Source organism: Salmo salar, chromosome ssa01, assembly GCF_905237065.1.
Source record: "Salmo salar chromosome ssa01, Ssal_v3.1, whole genome shotgun sequence".
Lineage (NCBI taxonomy): Eukaryota > Metazoa > Chordata > Actinopteri > Salmoniformes > Salmonidae > Salmo > Salmo salar.
In genome coordinates this window covers 138338817-138357257 of record NC_059442.1, presented here as the reverse complement: position 1 = coordinate 138357257, position 18441 = coordinate 138338817, and the positions used below count along the sequence as shown (strand labels likewise).

The 18441-nt window shown below is 45.0% G+C and overlaps 1 protein-coding gene across 2 annotated transcripts in view; it reads right to left on the bottom strand.

Moving 5' to 3' along the window:
• LOC106565553 (arrestin domain-containing protein 1) overlaps positions 1 to 11836 on the bottom strand; it is a 39493-nt gene extending 27657 nt beyond the window's left edge. Inside the window, exon 1 of one of the 2 annotated variants that reach the window (XM_014132815.2) lies at positions 11609 to 11836. In XM_014132815.2, the coding sequence (XP_013988290.1) occupies positions 11609 to 11726 (118 nt within the window). In that variant the 5' untranslated portion in view covers positions 11727 to 11836. Of the gene's footprint in view, positions 1 to 3349; positions 5044 to 11608 lie in introns of those variants that run through there. The other variant, XM_045690832.1, reaches the window with a different exon arrangement.
• Between the last annotated feature and the right edge of the window lie 6605 nt (positions 11837 to 18441).

The following is an 18441-nucleotide window of genomic DNA, read 5'->3' as shown; positions in this document are numbered from 1 at the left end:
ACTCCTGTGAGTCCCCTCCAGTCTATCAATCTGTCCTCCCGAATTGTTGGCCCTGTGTGTTGGGACATAGATGTGGATATCCGCCAGGCTCTGGAGAGGGAACCCGCTCCTGCTACGCATCTACGTCCCCACGGGGTTGAGAGATTGGCTGTTGACCTGGGCACACACATCCCTCACCGCTGGACACCCGGGTATCACCCGCACCATCCAATCCCTCTCCAACGGACAGGTGGAGAGGACCAACCAGGAGCTGGGGAGGTTCCTAAGGAGTCACTGCCAGGACCGGCAGGGGGAGTGGGCCCGGTTCCTTCCCTGGGCCGAATACGCCCAGAACTCACTTCGTCACTCCTCCACCGGGCTGACTTCCTTCCAGGGCTTCCTGGGATATCAGCCAGCCCTGGCTCCATGGACTCCCAAGCCAGACGGGGCCCTGCAGTGGACAAGTGGTTACGACGCTCAGAAGAGGTGTGAACGCCATAAAGGCCTGATTGGTGGATTGCTGCAGAGATGGCTGTTCTTCTGGAAGGTTCTCCCATCTCCACAGAGGAACTCTGGAGCTCTGTTAGAGTGACCATCAGGTTCTTGTTCACCTCCCTGACCAAGGCCCTTCTCCCCCGATTGCTCAATTTGGCCGGGCGGCCAGCTTTAGGAAGAGTCTTGGTGGAGTCTTTGTGGTTCAAAACTTCTTCCTTTTAAGCTTGACACCACTCTTCCAGGCTGAATGCCCACTTTCGCCCGGCATGGGCGAAGCGCAGGCACAGGACGAACTGAGCCCTCCCAGCGCCCCGGAGACACAGTACGCAGAGCCGGCGCAGGATACCCTGGGCCGAAACGGCGCACTGGAGACCAGACGCGCTGAGCTGGCACAATCCGCCCTGGCTGGATACCCACTCTCGCATGGCACTTGCGGGGGGCTGGCCTATGGCGCACCGGGCTATGAGCGCGTACTGGAGACACCGTGCGCTTCACCGCATAACACGGTGCCTGACCAGTACCACGCTGCTTCCGGTAAGCATGGGAAGTTGGCTCAGAACTATCGCCTGACTCCGCCAATCTCCCCGTGTGCCTTCGCTGCCTCTATCTCCTCCGGCGAGCAGCGGTACTCTCCCGGCCTTGTCCACGGTCCTGCCCCATCCAGGATCTCCTCCCAGGTCCATGACTCCCTTTTACCACGCTGCTTGGTCCATTGGTGGTGGGTAGTTCTGTAACGCCGGTTGAAAGTAGAGGACCAAGGTGCAGCGTGGTATGTGTTCATGATGTTTATTATAACTGAACACTGAAACAAAAAACAAAGTGGAACAAAACGCAACAGCTCTGTCAGGTGAACACACCAAACAGAAAACAACTACCCACACCAACCCTGTGGGAAAAGGCTACCTAAGTATGGTTCCCAATCAGAGACAACGATAGACAGCTGTCCCTGATTGAGAACCATACCCGGCCAAAACAAAGAAATACCAAAACATAGAAAAAGGAACATAGAATGCTCACCCTAGTCACACCCTGGCCTAACCAAAATAGAGAATAAAAACCTCTCTATTGCCAGGGCGTGACATAATGGAATTTCATCACGGGTCCCTGATCTGTACTACACAGAAATGTATAATTATGGATATGAATGTCATTCTCTTCATGATGTTGTATAGGTACACAAAGGTATGTAATAGTCTCCTTTGCATATTCGGGTATTATTCTACACACTGGCTATTATTTTAATGAGCTCTGCCCCCAAACAAGACCGGGCCAAATCTGAACCAATCATAGACATCAAAGTACAGCACAGAACAGTAGAGTAGAGTTCAGTACAGTACAGTCGAGTTTAGTACAGTACAGTAGAGTTCAGTATAGTACAGTACAGCAGAGCACAATAGAGTACAGTAGAGTCCAGTACAGTACATTATAGTGTACTCAACTCTAGTGTGCTCTACTGTGTACTGTACTGAACTCTACTCTATTGAACTACTGTGTACTCTACCTTTCTTTACTGCACTCTACTGTGCTGTACTGCGGGGTCCAAACTTGTGAACCCAACTGTGGTTTGTGACTACTATGATTTCCCATTGTAGCCAATTCAATTGCAGAAGTTCCGTTTTCGAGTTTTAATCACATAATAATTAATTAACAAAATTTATACCAGTAAAAACACTATAACTAATTGATAGGTCTACCTTTACTTGTTACTTCTGTGAACATTCATTATCCTCCCTTCTCAAGAGGGAGAGAAATGTGAAAATATCTTAAAGATATGTGGGTTTTTGGTAACTGAATTTGAAGGCACAAGGCAATGTTTCTTAAACTTACAGAAGGCAGACAAATGTCTCCAAAACGAAATATAAGTGTTGATATTAGTTGGCCGGGGTCTTTACTTCAGCATTGTGTTTTGATGTATTTCTAATACCTTTTAAGACTTTTTCTGGTAGATGTTTTCTAAGGTCCCTTTTCCATCTGTTTGACCAGAAATCGGAGCCTTTGCTTATTCCAAATGTTTGGGATTCTTAGGATGTAATGGTTGGACAATTTCTCTTAATTTCTCAAAAATATTAACTCAGCTTTAATTGGACACCGAATTGTACATGCTCCTATGACCATAGGTCCTTTTACATGGAAATTACTTACAGTACACATTATTGAGCTGGAGGATCTGCTGAATTAGTGTGGAAGGATTAGATTGTAATTTGTGGAAATCTGTGAAATCTATGCACATCAATGTGTTTCTATATTAAGGCCTGTTTTCAAAGACTCATTAAAGTAATTTGTTTAACTACTTCAGAGCATTTCTTAGAATCCTGAGCAGTTCAAACACCGGTGAAATGAATGTTGTTACTCTTGCTTACCCATGTGCCAAATAGGAAATAACCATAATCAGTTTGGGTCATTTTGTGATAAATCCTTAAATACTTTTTCCACTTGATCTGACACAGCAAACTAGGTCAAATAGAGAAATCTGTGCCCTGATAAACGGATTTCCAACATGATTCCATTACCAAACAACTGAATACGAGTAGCATAAACTGTTGTGTGAGATGACGTAAACTAGAGGGAGATGGAGAAACTCCTGAGGCCAGAGGAGCCTTTTGTTTTGAGAGGAGAGGGGAGGGGCAGAGTGAGAAAGGGCACCTGGAATCTAACCTAGACTATTACAGGTGGAGGGGCAAGGAGGGAGGGTAGAAACCCCCTCTCTCCAGTGGCCACTGATCTTAAGAGTTGCTGGCATGGTAACCAACACATTCCATTCACACACACACACACACACACACACACACACACACACACACACACACACACACACACACACACACACACACACACACACACACACACACACACACACACACACAGGCTTACTGACCTGTCTCAGGTAATAGAAGTTGTACACTCAGTGGACTTGTGTGTTGGGTAGTCAGCTCAGACCCATCAAACCTTCCATTCGGTGTCCAGCAGTAGAGAGTGGTACTGTAGAATGTGTGACATTCCAGAGGAGCTTCCAGCCCCACACCACCCACAACAAAACCTCTCTAGTCTCCAGCCCATCACTTCTGTCTCCAGGCTGGGTTCACTTGAACCCTGGCCTTTCAAGATAATCATTCCAATGCTTAATCAATGTTTGCATCCTTGTCATCATGAGGGTTAAAGGAAACCAGTCAGAGGAAATCAGTTAGTTTTGTGAGCTTATACAGTACTAGTAAACAATAAAACAGCCAATCACCTGTGACATTGTGTCACAACAGATAACAGCACACCCTAAATGGAAACTCTAGCTGGTGGGTAGATAATGACAATAAAAATGTCATCTGTATCTTAAAGCAGGATACCAATGTTCCTGCCTCTTACACAATGCATCAGTGGTAGGTGGCTCATCCATCCCCACCCAGGAAGAGTCTGATCTTTAGACTAGCTACCTGTCTGCACTGATCTGTAACAATTGAACAAGTTAAAGCCAGTCAAATGATGGGCATCAGCGTATTGCTTACACTTGTCAAGAAAGGAAATCAACTACAAACACATCTCCAGTGCAGCCAAGTAGACTAGCCAGGCAAATATAACTTTAGGGAACTAAGTCCTGTTGGCTGTCTGTTAGAGGAAGAGATTAAGGGAAGAGGAGAAAAGAAAGGAGCGTGGGAGGTGAGGAAGGGGTGGGCTTCCACCGAGGGTTTCTGATAGAGTAGAGGTTTATGAGGGAGTTGGGGTACGCAGGTCAGAAAAGGTCCAATCATATGTCTAAGCAAAAGGGGGAGGTAGTGGGTGGTGGCTGTTAATGCTGCCAGGACTGAGCAATTAAACAATATTGTATGATGCTTTTTTAACCATTGTAAGTAATCCCATCAATGTCTGAGGCAAAGCAATGCTTGGGCCTTTTGCCTCATAAGTCTGCCACATCTAACTAATCATCAACAACCTTCCCTCCACACTCCTTCAGGGCTGTGACGATCATAGAATGATCATAGACAAATGACCGTGGTTAGACAAATGACCGTCATAGAATGATCGTAGACAAATGACCATGGTTAGACAAATGACCGTGGTCACCGTTAAAATAGTTTGAATAGCATTTTGTTTTTTAAATACGTACATGTTCTTACCGCCTCCGCTCCTGACATAGGTTGCGCTCCCCTGCAAAGACGTTGCATGCATCAACCAATGGTTACGTGCCACATCGTCGACTGTGCCGTTGGACACCAGATTGCTATAACATAGGATGCGGTAGCTTATAGGTAAAATACCTATCCAGGTGTTGTAAGATTTGGAAGGCGTCAGCAACGCCTGGGCAGAGGAATAGGCCCTGAATGTGCTGCTGCTGCAGGGAGGGGGCATTGCTACAACACCTTGATTGTTTCAGCCGGCCGTAACAAAGTTTCATCACGTTGTAAAGACTCAACCGCACGAATGCCCGGCTGTTTATTAATTTTTTTAAATTTTTACAGTTATCGGAGGTTATTGTATTTTCATGATGGTCTTCATCCATAATCTTTGGTTACATGATTATACAGTAATTGTGCCAGACCTAGCTATGATTATATCATGATTTAGTTCAACTCCTCAGTCTAGACAGACCAGGGACAAACTGAGACCCTGGCCCTGTGGGGAAGTCTTTCTTTGTGACTCACAACAATTTACAGCCAGGAATGCAGGGGCAGGGAGTGTTTGCTGAAGTGGGTGTGAGACGGGAGTCATCAAGGTTAATGCTGGTTAGTGGTTACCCAGCCAACTTCTCCTCACCAGGTGAATGAACCATAAAAGTTAAAACTGATTACATGACCTCACCATCCCAACAACATGTGTTTGAAAGCCTTGTGTTTTGTGGGTCTTACAGGGCAAACTGAAAAAGTCATTCATTACATTTTAATCACTTAGCAGACACTCTCTTCCAGTTTTTAGTGAGGGCAGTGGTTTCTGGTACAGTGAGTGTTGGGTTACTGTAAATGTTTGTCTGTTTCTGTTTGCACAAGCTCAACCGAGATCCATTATCAGCCAGCTACAAACAAACAGGCTGAATAGGTCCAAGCCTGATTTCCCCACCTTGCTGTTTGCAGTATGCTTAGGCTTGTACAGTTAACCCAAACAGGCATTATTATTCACTCCAGGAGAATAACATTCCAGATGCTAGTAATTACTATAGGCATGCACTGTTTTGTTTCTGGTTTATCTGTGTAGGCCTAGTTCCAAGAGGTTATCAGATAGACTGATAGAGCAGTTTTTACCTGAAATGTTAGGTTTCATTTCCTTCAAGCCTCACCTTTGGACACTTTCTTTTCCTTACTATGTATCTGTGTTTTAAGAATTACTCTCGCTAGAGCCCTACTACTAACATCACATCGAAAGTGCAGAAATCAGGCCTTGTCAGATGGATCAGCTGCAAGAGCCAATGATATATTCTAACAACCTGTTTTCTGTTGAAAGTAGCAGTATCAATACAGTGGTGTTACCTTACTGTATCAGATGTCTATATTCAGACTGGGGCCCACTATGCTGCTCACCTAGGGGAAGCTCCAGTCAACACAGAACAGCACAATGAATAGAATAGACACCCTGACTCTCACAGCCACCACGTCAGATCTATAAAGGGAAGGTCACACTCGTATTATTGACTCCGCGGGTTTCCCTGCCACTGAATGAATGCTAAGTTTAATACACCAAAAAATGTAAAGCCTTGGTGGCCCGTGCTAGCCTGTATGTGTACTTCTGCTGAATTAATTGCAAAGAATCAGACCTAACGTTTTTTTGGATATGGCTAGAAATGCACAACTAAATAATAACAAATTGTAATAACAGGTGCATTATTTGTGTGTGTTTATTTGTGTTTGTCTTCCTCTGCCAGCTAATCAATGGAAATATAGACTAACGGTCTACTCTTCATCAATAATACAGTTGGCCACTTAATCTCCCTCATCATCCATTGTCCAGCTCTACATACTAACCACAGCAGACACACCAGGCGCTGCAGACATCACCGTACTTACTATTCTATTTATTGCAGTACAATACTGAGTAACTGTATACACCTCACTCAGATCACAATGTAAATACATGGCGGCTATGGAGCTAATCCATATTGCTCATATGATGAAGTAATGCATGTAATAATGGTACACATATAGCATACACTGTAGTGCCTGATACACACAGATACACATATTTACCCACAGAAAAGACTTCAATGTGACTTCAATCAGATCGATCTCCTTTACTAAAATATCCTCACAGCAGTCCTGTTGCCTATAGTGACGATGGCATAATGAAATACAAGAACCAGTGTCTGATGTTCCTCAACACGATTCAGGGCTTGCTAGGGCTGGCTAGCGAAATAGACTTGGCTACACATCAGCAGAATAATTTCAAAAAGCTCTTGAGGACTGTCTCCTAAATGAGAGGAGACCAGGCTGATTGTGTAGAAACTAGGCAGCTCACAGACAATGGTGCGGCAAGAAGAAAGAGAATAATTTCACCCAATTTTCCCTCCTCTCGCTCTGAGGAGTGGAGCTTCTATAGGCAACATCCATGGTGGAAAGAAACTCAGAGGGAGAGATAAGACTGAGTGCTGACATTTGTCACAATGGACAGTAGGGTTATTATCATTGCTTTAGAGTGGGGCAGCAGCAACCACATCATGAGAAGATGGGATACATGTGTCATACATTTTAACACTGGAATTCCTAATGTGAATGTCAATGTTAAGAATAGGACACAGAAACACATCCTGTATTTCTCTCACTAATCTAAATGGATTTTGGTTGGATTAAAAAAAAGGTTTATCTGTCTGGTGTTATGAGATGGATAGGGAGGGGATTGGAATAGAACTCCTCTGAATGTACAGCCTCTGATAGGAACACAGAATATTCCTGGACCCTAATTCATCAGGTCGTAATGTTTCACCAATCACTGTTTAGAAAAACATGACTGGCATTACTACTGGAAGCAAATCAAGACAATTTCTCAGGTCACAGACAGGGCATTTAAAACAGTCTGTCATTGATCCAATTTAGAGCCAAGGCATTTAACGGATGATGACGCCATAAATCAAATAGGGCAGCCATTGCATTTAAAAGGATGATTTCATTGATCACATGTATGATGTCTTGGCTGAGAAAAAGCCTGAAATGGGGCCAGAATATCTTAACCTAAAGAGTCTTCATTCAGCAAGGAAGTACCATATATCACACTGAGGCGATACCATGGTCTGGTCACGTGTTTCACAGTAGAAGTCTAATGTGAGTGCTTTGTGTGTATTCATAGACTATCTACTTAAAACTGCCGAAGCAATGAGGTATCTTGGAATGAATTGCAAAAATCACTGAAGCTGGATCCAGTCTTATATCTCCCTCTCTAACTTTAAGCACCAGCTGTCAGAGCAGCTTACCGATCACTGTACCTGTACACAGCCCATCTGTAAATAGCACACCCAACTACCTCATCCCCTTATTGCTATTTATCTTCTTGCTCTTTTGCACCCCAGTATCTCTACTTGCACATCATCATCTGCACAGCTATCACTCTAGTGTTAATGCTAAATTGTAATTATTTTGCCTCTATGGCCTATTTATTGCCTTACCTCCCAACTCGTCTACGTTTGCACACACTGTACATAGATTTTTGTATAGTGTTATTGACTGTATGTTTGTTTATGTGTAACTCTATGTTGTAGTTTTTGTCGAACTGCTTTGCTTTATCTTGGTCAGGTTGCAGTTGTAAATGACAACTTGTCCTCCACTTGCCTACCTGGTTAAATAAAAGTGAAATAAAATAAATAAATAAAAATCTTCACCTTGTTGGTATGTAGGTCATTAGGCCAACAACTGCTGGGTGACATTAGGGTGTTAGGGTGCTAGGCTGATGACAACACCTCCCTACTAACACTACCCCCCAAGTGTCTGTGTCCTCAGAGTTCGCCCTTATTAGTCCCATCAGTCATCATAGGGATGTGTGCTTGCTGGGCCGGAGCGTGGTGAGTGCCTCTCTGGTGTCAAGTGCACAGTCAGGTCTAATATGACCTCACATAACAAATCACAGTAAATATTGTACAACTCTCAGTAATACATACATAGACATGTCTAGGTGTGTCAGACTCAAACAGTCAAGGACACTAAGAAATGTTGGATTGAATTCACCATGTCACACAACATGATTCAGACAGGAAAACATTCGTATTCAAAGTTACTAACAAGTTACCTGAATAACACATGTAGAATAATGTGATTTCATATTTGGATCAGATCCATGTGCAAGTGCTCACCAAGAAAGCAAACATAGATTGAAGCGGAACTTGGGAAGTCATATGATGGATGCTTGCAGAATACTTTCCATTAGTCAGACTACATTAATGGGGATTCTGGGAAGGGTTTGCATTTCAAGTAACCATACCTGCCAACGTGGAGGGCCAAAGTCTCAATGCCTAATATATGCTTTATATCTCACTAGCCTCGTCTGCCAGTGAGATGAGACTTCCATCTCACAAATCTGAAAACTCTGTACTGTATACGGAATTTGGTTGCAAGCAAGGAAGTGTTTAATAATGTTGTGTAATGGTCATATATCATGTGGAAGAGGGAAAGGTGCATTAACTTTGTGAATAAGGGTAATTCGTCAGGTTCTCCATTTACAGTTGAAGTCAGAAGTTTACATACACCTTAGCCAAATACATTTGAACTCAGTTTTTCACAATTCCTGACATTTAATCCTAGTAAGAATTCCCTGTCTTAGGTCAGTTAGGATCACCACTTTATTTTAAGAATGTGAAATGTCAGAATAATAGTAGAGCGAATTATTTATTTCAGCTTTTATTTCTTTCATCACATTCCCAGTGGGTCAGAAGTTTACATACACTCAATTAGTATTTGGTAGCATTGCCTTTAAATTGTGTAACTTGGGTAAAATGTTTCGGGTAGCCTTCCACAAGCTTCCCACAAAACGTTGGGTGAATTTTAGGCATTCCTCCTGACAGAGCTGGTGTAACTGAGTCAGGTATGTAGGCCTCCTTGCTCGCACACGCTTTTCAGTTCTGCCCACGAATTTTCTATGGGATTGAGGTCAGTGCTTTGTGATGGCCACTCCAATACCTTGACTTTGTTGTCCTTAAGCCATTTTGCCACAACTTTGGAAGTATGCTTGGGGTCATTGTCCATTTGGAAGACCCATTTGCGACCAAGCTTTAACTTCCTGACTGATGTCTTGAGATGTTACTTCCACAGAATTTTCATTTCTCGTGATGCCATCTATTTTGTGAAGTGCATCAGTCCGTCCTGCAGCAAAGCACCCCCAGAACATGATGCTGCCACCCCCGTGCTTCACTGTTGGGATGGTGTTCCTTGGCTTGCAAGCCTCCCCATTTTTCCCCCAAACATAACAATGGCCAAACAGTTCTATTTTTGTTTTATCAGAACACAGGACACTTCTCCAAAAAGTACGATCTTTGTCCCCATGTGCAGATGCAAACCGTAGTCCGGCTTTTTTATGGTGGTTTTGGAGCAGTGACTTCTTCCTTGCTGAGCGGCCTTTCAGGTTATGTCGATATAGGACTCGTTTTACTGTAGATATAGATACTTTTGTACCCGTTTCCTCCAGCATCTTCACAAGGTCCTTTGCTGTTGTTCTGGGATTGATTTGCACTTTTTGCACCAAAGTACGTTCATCTCTAGGAGACAGAACGCGTCTCCTTCCTGAGCGGTATGACGGCTGCGTGGTCCCATGGTGTTTATACTTGCGTACTATTCTTTGTACAGTTGAACGTGATACCTTCAGGCGTTTGGAAATTGCTCCCAAGATTGAACCAGACCTGTGGAGGTCTACAATATTTTTTCTGAGGTCTTGGCTGATTTATTTTGATTTTCCCATGATGTCAAGCAGAGGCACTGATTTTTTTTATTTTTTTTTAATTTTTTTGTCATTTTAGCAGACGCTCTTATCCAGAGCGACTTACAGTAGTGAATGCATACATTTCATACAATTTCATACATTTTTTTTTTTTTTTTTTTTCCTGTGCTGTTTGAAGGTATGCCTTGAAATACATGCACAGGTACACCTCCAATTGACTCAAATGATGTCAATTAGCCTATCAGAAGCTTCTAAAGCCATGACATCATTTTCTGGAATTTTCCAAGCTGTTTAAAGGCACAGTCAACTTAGTGTTTGTAAACTTCTGACCCACTGGAATTGTGATACAGTGAATTATAAGTGAAATAATCTGTCTGTAAACAATTGTTGAAAAAATTACTTGTGTCAGGCGCAAAGTAGATGTCCTAACCGACTTGCCAAAACTATAGTTTGTTAACAAGAAATGTGTGGAGTGGCTGAAAAACGAGTTTTAATGACTCCAACCTAAGTGTATGTAAACTTCCGACTTCAACTGTACATAGACCATATGTGAAAGTTATCTCTGGCTATAGACTGATTGCATTCCCCTATTATCTGACATAAATCCAGTCTAAGATCACTTCTACACACACAATATAAACAATAGATTCTTTGTGTAACGCCATGGAAACCTTACAAGCTGCCCTCCACCTTGCCTAACCTACCTTCTCTAGAACTGTTCATCCAGTGTTGGTCCAAATCTACCATATCAAAAACAGCATATCTATGCAAGTCCTAAAATATTCGGTATTTTTTAGTAACAATTGACCAGATTAAAATGAGAAAATCACTACACAACCACACCTGTTGACTTTCTATGATCGTGGTTTTGCTTCACGACATACCGTTATAACTAGCAACAGATATGTAACTGTGAACACTAAGCTCCAGGTCATACTAAACTACAACTAAACAGGATGCGGTAACGTTACAGTATGTAGCCTACTGTCTGATTTGATCTCTTACCAAAACTGCCGTAAACATCTGAAATCAGCAGCTGTCTCAGTCAAGAACAGGCATGTCCACTTAACCCAGCACCAGTGCGCAATATGTATCAAACATAAATATAGGCTACTTCAATACTATTTTGCATGACAAAATACAAATAGAACGAACAATAGAACACTTTAAGGACGTTATCTTCTGTTTAGGCCATGTAAAGAGAGGAAAAGTTCCTCTCCTCCCGGTCAGTTCGTCCACCGAAATCAAACCCTGATGCGCTTCATTGAGCCAGTGATACATACAAAAAAAGATGTAATCTTACCCTTATATTGCAGTGAGGTACCAGTTGTAATTTTCACAGATCCACTTATGGATTCGCCAGGGCTGTAGACCACTTTGTTGTTGGTGAAAGTAATATCGAATTCCTTAAGCTTACCCATGACTCCGCAACCCTCTGCGTCTCACAACAAAAAGCGCTTAGTGGTGCGCGAGGTAACCGTCTACTGCCGAATGGAAGCTGAGCAGACAGAGCTCTCCAGTCCCAGCTGCAGCACGCACTACACCCAGTTTCCAATAGCAGTGACGTCATTACGACAATATTTGATCCATTATTTAAAAATTATATGCGGATACATTGAATCTATTCGAGATTGGTACTCTTCCATAACTGACCACTTAATGTAAATATTTGATTATTTAGGTCTTTGTGTTTAGGCCATCTTGACGTGTTCACAGTACACATCCCAGTGTAGATATTATAGTAACACTGTATCTACAGTAGTAGCCAGTTTTAGCTACCAAACATTGGCCTTCTTTGCATTATTCTATATTGCTACAACTCTTTCTCAGACATCCAGTCATTGATTGAGTTGAGCTCCCAGACCACATCCACTCGATAGCAGCCTAAGTCCTAAGGATACATCAAAAACTGGATGGTGGGATACCCCTCTCTCCATCCATTCATCCATCCATCCCCACCCCCACTTCACTAGAAACGAGACACAGCAGGGAAATCCCCATCTCCAGAGTGTAGCTACATGCTGCTGACATCATCAATTTGTCCTACTCAGCCCAGATTCAATTATGCTTCTGAGCAGATGTCACGTCCTGACCATAGAGAGCTCTTATTTTCTATGGTAGAGTAGGTCAGGGTGTGACTGGGGGGGTTTATCTAGTTTATTTAGTTCTATGTTGTTTGGTTCTAGTTTCTTTTTTCTATGTTGGGGTTTTTGTATGATCCCCAATTAGAGGCAGCTGGTCATCGTTGTCTCTAATTGGGGATCATATTTAAGTAGTTGTTTTTCCCACCTGTGTTTGTGGGAGATTATTTTGAGTTAGTGCATGTTGCACCTCTTTCGTCACGGTTTGTGCTTTGTTTGTAGTTTATTGTTTGTTTTGCATAGTTTCACATTAAAATAAAAGATGTGGAACGATACCCACGCTGCGCTTTGGTCTCCTTCCTACGACGAACGTGACAGAATCTCCCACCACCAGAGGACCAAGCAGCGTGGCCAGGAGTGGACATGGGAGGAGATCCTGGATGGCAAGGGGCCCTGGATGCAGATTGGGGAATATCGCCGTCCAAGGGAGGAGATAGAGGCAGCAAAAGAGGAACGGCGACGCTACGAGGAATTAGCACGGCAACAATGGAAGCCCAAGAGGCAGCTCCCAAAAATTATTTTGGGGGGGCACACGGAGTGGTCGGCGGAGCCGAGGGGTGAACCAGAGCCAGTCAGGGAGTCGAGTGGGGAACTCGATGAAAGATTCCGGAGAGAGGTGTTGGTGTTGAGAGCGCTGCAGAGCGGGCGTGCTTTCCGTGGGGAGCGAGTGACCAGTCAGGCACCGTGTTATGTGATGATGCGCACTGTATCTCCAGTGCGCATTCATAGCCCGGTGCGCACTGTGGCTGCGCCCCGCATTTGCCAGGCTAAAGTGAGCATTCAGCCAGGACGGGTTGTGCCAGCTCAGCGCTCCGGGTCTCCAGTACGCCTCCTCGGTCCAGGATATCCTGCGCCAGCTCTACGCACTGTGTCGCCAGTGCGCATTCACAGCCCTGTTCGTCCTGTGCCAGCGCCCCACACTTGCTGGGCTAAAGTGAGCGTTCAGGCAGGACAGGTTGTGCCAGCTCTACGCTCCAGACCTCCAGTGCGCCTCCATGGTCCAGTATATCCTGCACCGGTTCTACGCACCAGGTCTCCAGTGCACCTCCACAGCCCAGTACGTCCTGTGCCTCCTCCTCGCACTCTCCCTGGAGTGCATGTCCTCAGTCAGGTACATCCTGTGCCTCCTCCTCGCACTCTCCCTGAAGTGCGTGTCCTCAGTCCAGTACGTCCTGTGCCTGCTCCTAGCACTCGCCCTAAAGTGCGTGTCACCAGTCTGGTGCCACCTGTCCCGGCTCCACGCACTAGGCCTCCAGTGCGCCTGCTCAGTCCAGTGTGTCCTGTGCCTGCTCTCCGCACTCGTCCTGAGGTGCGTGTTACCAGTCTGACGCCACCTGTGCCAGCCCCACGCATCAGGCATCCAGTGCGCCTTCCCGTTCCAGAGTTTCCGGTGACAGTTCCCAGTCCAGAGCTTCCGGCGACAGTTCCCAGTCCAGAGCTTCTGGCGACGGTTCCCAGTCCGGAGCTTCCGGCGACGGTCCCCAGTCCGGAACCTCCGACGACGATCCACAGTCCGGAACCTCCGATGACGGTCCACAGTCCGGAGCCTCCTGAGACGGCCCACAGTCCGGAGCCTCCTGAGACGGCCCACAGTCCGGAGCCTCCTGAGACGGCCCACAGTCCGGAGCCTCCTGAGACGGCCCACAGTCCGGAGCCTCCTGAGACGGCCCACATGCCCGGGAGCCTCCTGAGATGGCCCACATGCCCGGGAGCCTCCTGAGACGGCCCACAGCCCGGAGCCTCCTGAGACGGCCCACAGTCCGGAACCTCCTGAGAAGGTCCACAGTCCAGAACCTCCTGAGAAGGTCCACAGTCCGGAGCCTCCAGCGACGGTCCCCAGTCCGGAGGCTCCTGAGACGGTCCCCAGTCCGGAGCCTCTTGAGACGGTCCCCAGTCCGGAGCCTCCTGAGACTGTCCCCAGTCCGGAACCTCCGACGACGTCCACAGTCCGGAATCTCCGATGACGGTCCACAGTCCGGAACCTCCGACGACAGTCCACAGTCCGGAACCTCCTGAGGTGTCCCACAGTCCGGAGCCTCCTGAGACGGCCCACAGCCCGGAGCCTCCTGAGACGGCCCACAGCCCGGAGCCTCCTGAGACGGCCCACAGCCCGGGAGCCTCCTGAGACGGCCCACAGCCTGGAGCCTCCAGCGACGGTCCCCAGTCCGGAGCCTCCAGCGACGGTCGGCAGTCTGGAGCCTCCAGCGATGCTGGCGGGTTCGCAGGATGAGAGGGTTCTTCGTCCCGCACCAGAACCGCCTACGATGCGGAAGGATCCGTGGGATGAGAAGGTTCTTCGTCCTGCACCAGAGCCGCCACCAACACTAGACACTCCCCCTAACCCTCCCTTTTGGTTTCAGGTTTTGCGGCCGGAGTCCGCACCTTTGCGGGGGGTACTGTCACGTCCTGACCGTAGAGAGCTCTTATTTTCTATGGTAGAGTTTCTGGGGGGGTTTATCTAGTTTATTTAGTTCTATGTTGTTTGGTTGTAGTTTATTTTTTCTATGTTGGGTTTTTTGTATGATCCCAATTAGAGGCAGCTGGTCATCGTTGTCTCTAATTGGGGATCATATTTAAGTAGTTGTTTTTCCCACCTGTGTTTGTGGGAGATTATTTTTAGTTAGTGCATGTTGCACCTCTTTCGTCATGGTTTTGTTTGTAGTTTATTGTTTGTTTTGCATAGTTTCACATTAAAATAAAAGATGTAGAACGATACCCACGCTGCGCTTTGGTCTCCTTCCTACGACGAACGTGACAGCAGAGGAATGTGATGTTTATAGCTCTCAGCTCTTAGAGAAAATAATAAAAGTGTCCTGGAGAGATTGAGCTCCCAAGCTGAAATGGGATGGGTACTTTGTTCCCAAATGAAGAGCTGGTTGTGCCATATTAATCTAAGGTACGTCATCTACCCTTTACTGCTTTAATAGTGCATGTACTGTAGTAGGTGATATATTAAAGTGCAAGTTGGTGAAACATACATTTATTGCATTCACACACACACACATGCATGCACACGTTCATGCACACACACCCACACAAGCTTGCTTGTGCGTGCATGCGTATGTGTAAAAGAGAGAGAGGCGATAGAGAGAGACGATGACTGAGCTGTATCCCAGTCATTACTTGCAGAAAAAGCAGAGTACATCACATGTAATGAGACATATGCTTCCATGACAACAGACAGACACGGTCGTTGCCAAGTTACTACCGGTATCCATGGAAATGGCTCTGATCTTGTCTGAATAAGTGTTTTGAAGCAGTGTGTTGGACTGTATACTGTTTATCCTCCAGGTTGCTGATTCAGACGCCTGTAGAAGTAACTGAAATAATCCTCTTATTTGACAGTCAATCCCCATCTATTACTCAATTTATGAGTAATTTACAAAATGTGTGCCATTTTCAACTACATAGGATAAATCAATCCATGTAAACGTGATGCCAGCAGCAGTCCATAGTCACATGATACGACAACTGAAGGTGTACTGTAGATGGATGTACTTGTAACACCAGCATATAGAGGCATTCAGCTATCAGGACTTGAAATCAGTAGCCCACATCACATTACACTGAACGTCCTCATCCAGACACCTACTAGGCCCAAATCAGGTAAACCCATTTATAATGTAACCACTGGTCCAAATGTTGGTAACACATTTGCTGAATGGGAGGAGGGCATCCAACGCGACCAGGACGTTGTCAGGGAGACCCAAAAGAGAAGTGCAGCAATTAATCGGTATGTACACAGACAAAAGCTTAGCTACATGTAGACGTATTAAGACTTAAACACTGAAAAAGGTTCTTTACAGTATTTGGATTGTGCCTAAATGTTCAACTAACTATCAACAAATTGCTTACCTACTATCCAGAACCCTAACCTTAAACCCAACCTCAGCTCTATACCTAAACCTAATTCCAGCATCTATAGCATATCAGCTATCTCAACCTATCTGATGACCTGTTTGATTTCTGAGATCTGATTATTGACACCTGTTTAGAAGTATAGCAGTAGCTCACACAAGATGAATTAATCGCATTTGGCTTGATGCTGGCCTTAATTGTGCTATATAGTTTGGACCAGAAAAATCAAGCAGAAGTGTTTTAATTGCTTACTAATATGGTTCTTCGTGTATATTATGTTTCACTACAGATCAGGTCAATCAGAAATGTTGAGTGGACCACGGACAAGTGAAGACAGTGATCCGGACGAAGCTGAATAATGAGGGCAGGGTGTTCAGATAAGATAATTACTTTATTATCCCCATGGGGTAATTTTGGTCGCGGCTCTGTGCATACATAACACATAATCGGAGATACCGTAGACAAAGGACATATACAGACAATAAATACAGGTAGAAAAGTGTAATTCATGAGCGATCAATGGTTCAACTGTACACTATACACAACAGAACACTCTATCAACCATAATGTTAGCTGTAGACCTCTATCAACCATAATGTTAGCTGTAGGCCTCAATCAACCACAATGTTAGCTGTAGGCCTCAATCAACCATAATGTTAGCTGTAGGCCTCTATCAACCACAATGTTAGCTGTAGGCCTCTATCAACCACAATGTTAGCTGTAGGCCTCAATCAACCATAATGTTAGCTGTAGGCCTCTATCAACCACAATGTTAGCTGTAGGCCTCAATCAACCACAATGTTAGCTGTAGGCCTCTATCAACCATAATGTTAGCTGTAGGCCTCAATCAACCACAATGTTAGCTGTAGGCCTCTATCAACCACAATGTTAGCTGTAGGCCTCTATCAACCATAATGTTAGCTGTAGGCCTCAATCAACCACAATGTTAGCTGTAGGCCTCAATCAACCACAATCTTAGCTGTAGGCCTCTATCAACCACAATGTTAGCTGTAGGCCTCTATCAACCATAATGTTAGCTGTAGGCCTCAATCAACCACAATGTTAGCTGTAGGCCTCTATCAACCACAATGTTAGCTGTAGGCCTCTATCAACCATAATGTTAGCTGTAGGCCTCAATCAACCACAATGTTAGCTGTAGGCCTCAATCAACCACAATGTTAGCTGTAGGCCTCTATCAACCATAATGTTAGCTGTAGGCCTCTATCAACCACAATGTTAGCTGTAGGCCTCTATCAACCATAATGTTAGCTGTAGGCCTCAATCAACCACAATGTTAGCTGTAGGCCTCAATCAACCACAATGTTAGCTGTAGGCCTCTATCAACCACAATGTTAGCTGTAGGCCTCTATCAACCATAATGTTAGCTGTAGGCCTCAATCAACCACAATGTTAGCTGTAGGCCTCAATCAACCACAATGTTAGCTGTAGGCCTCAATCAACCACAATGTTAGCTGTAGGCCTCTATCAACCATAATGTTAGCTGTAGGCCTCTATCAACCACAATGTTAGCTGTAGGCCTCTATCAACCATAATGTTAGCTGTAGGCCTCAATCAACCACAATGTTAGCTGTAGGCCTCTATCAACCACAATGTTAGCTGTAGGCCTCTATCAACCATAATGTTAGCTGTAGGCCTCAATCAACCATAATGTTAGCTGTAGGCCTCAATCAACCACAATGTTAGCTGTAGGCCTCTATCAACCACAATGTTAGCTGTAGTCCTCTATCAACCACAATGTTAGCTGTAGGCCTCTATCAACCACAATGTTAGCTGTAGTCCTCTATCAACCACAATGTTAGCTGTAGGCCTCTATCAACCACAATGTTCAGGAGCCTTACTGCTGCTGGAACAAAGGATCGTTTGGCCCTATTTCTTTTGTGCCCTGGTACCCTGTAACGTCGCCCAGTGGGGAATAGCTCAAACTCATGGTAAAGAGATTTCTGGGGTCCATCAGAGGACTTTTCTGAAGGCTCTTATATCATAAATTACATCCAGACCTGTCTGCTTGACCCCTAGCACCTTACTAGCAGAGCTAACATATTTCTCTGAGAGACACTAGTATTTCCGTACCAGCAAATGATGTTAATATGTTAAGATACTTTCAATAAATGGCTTG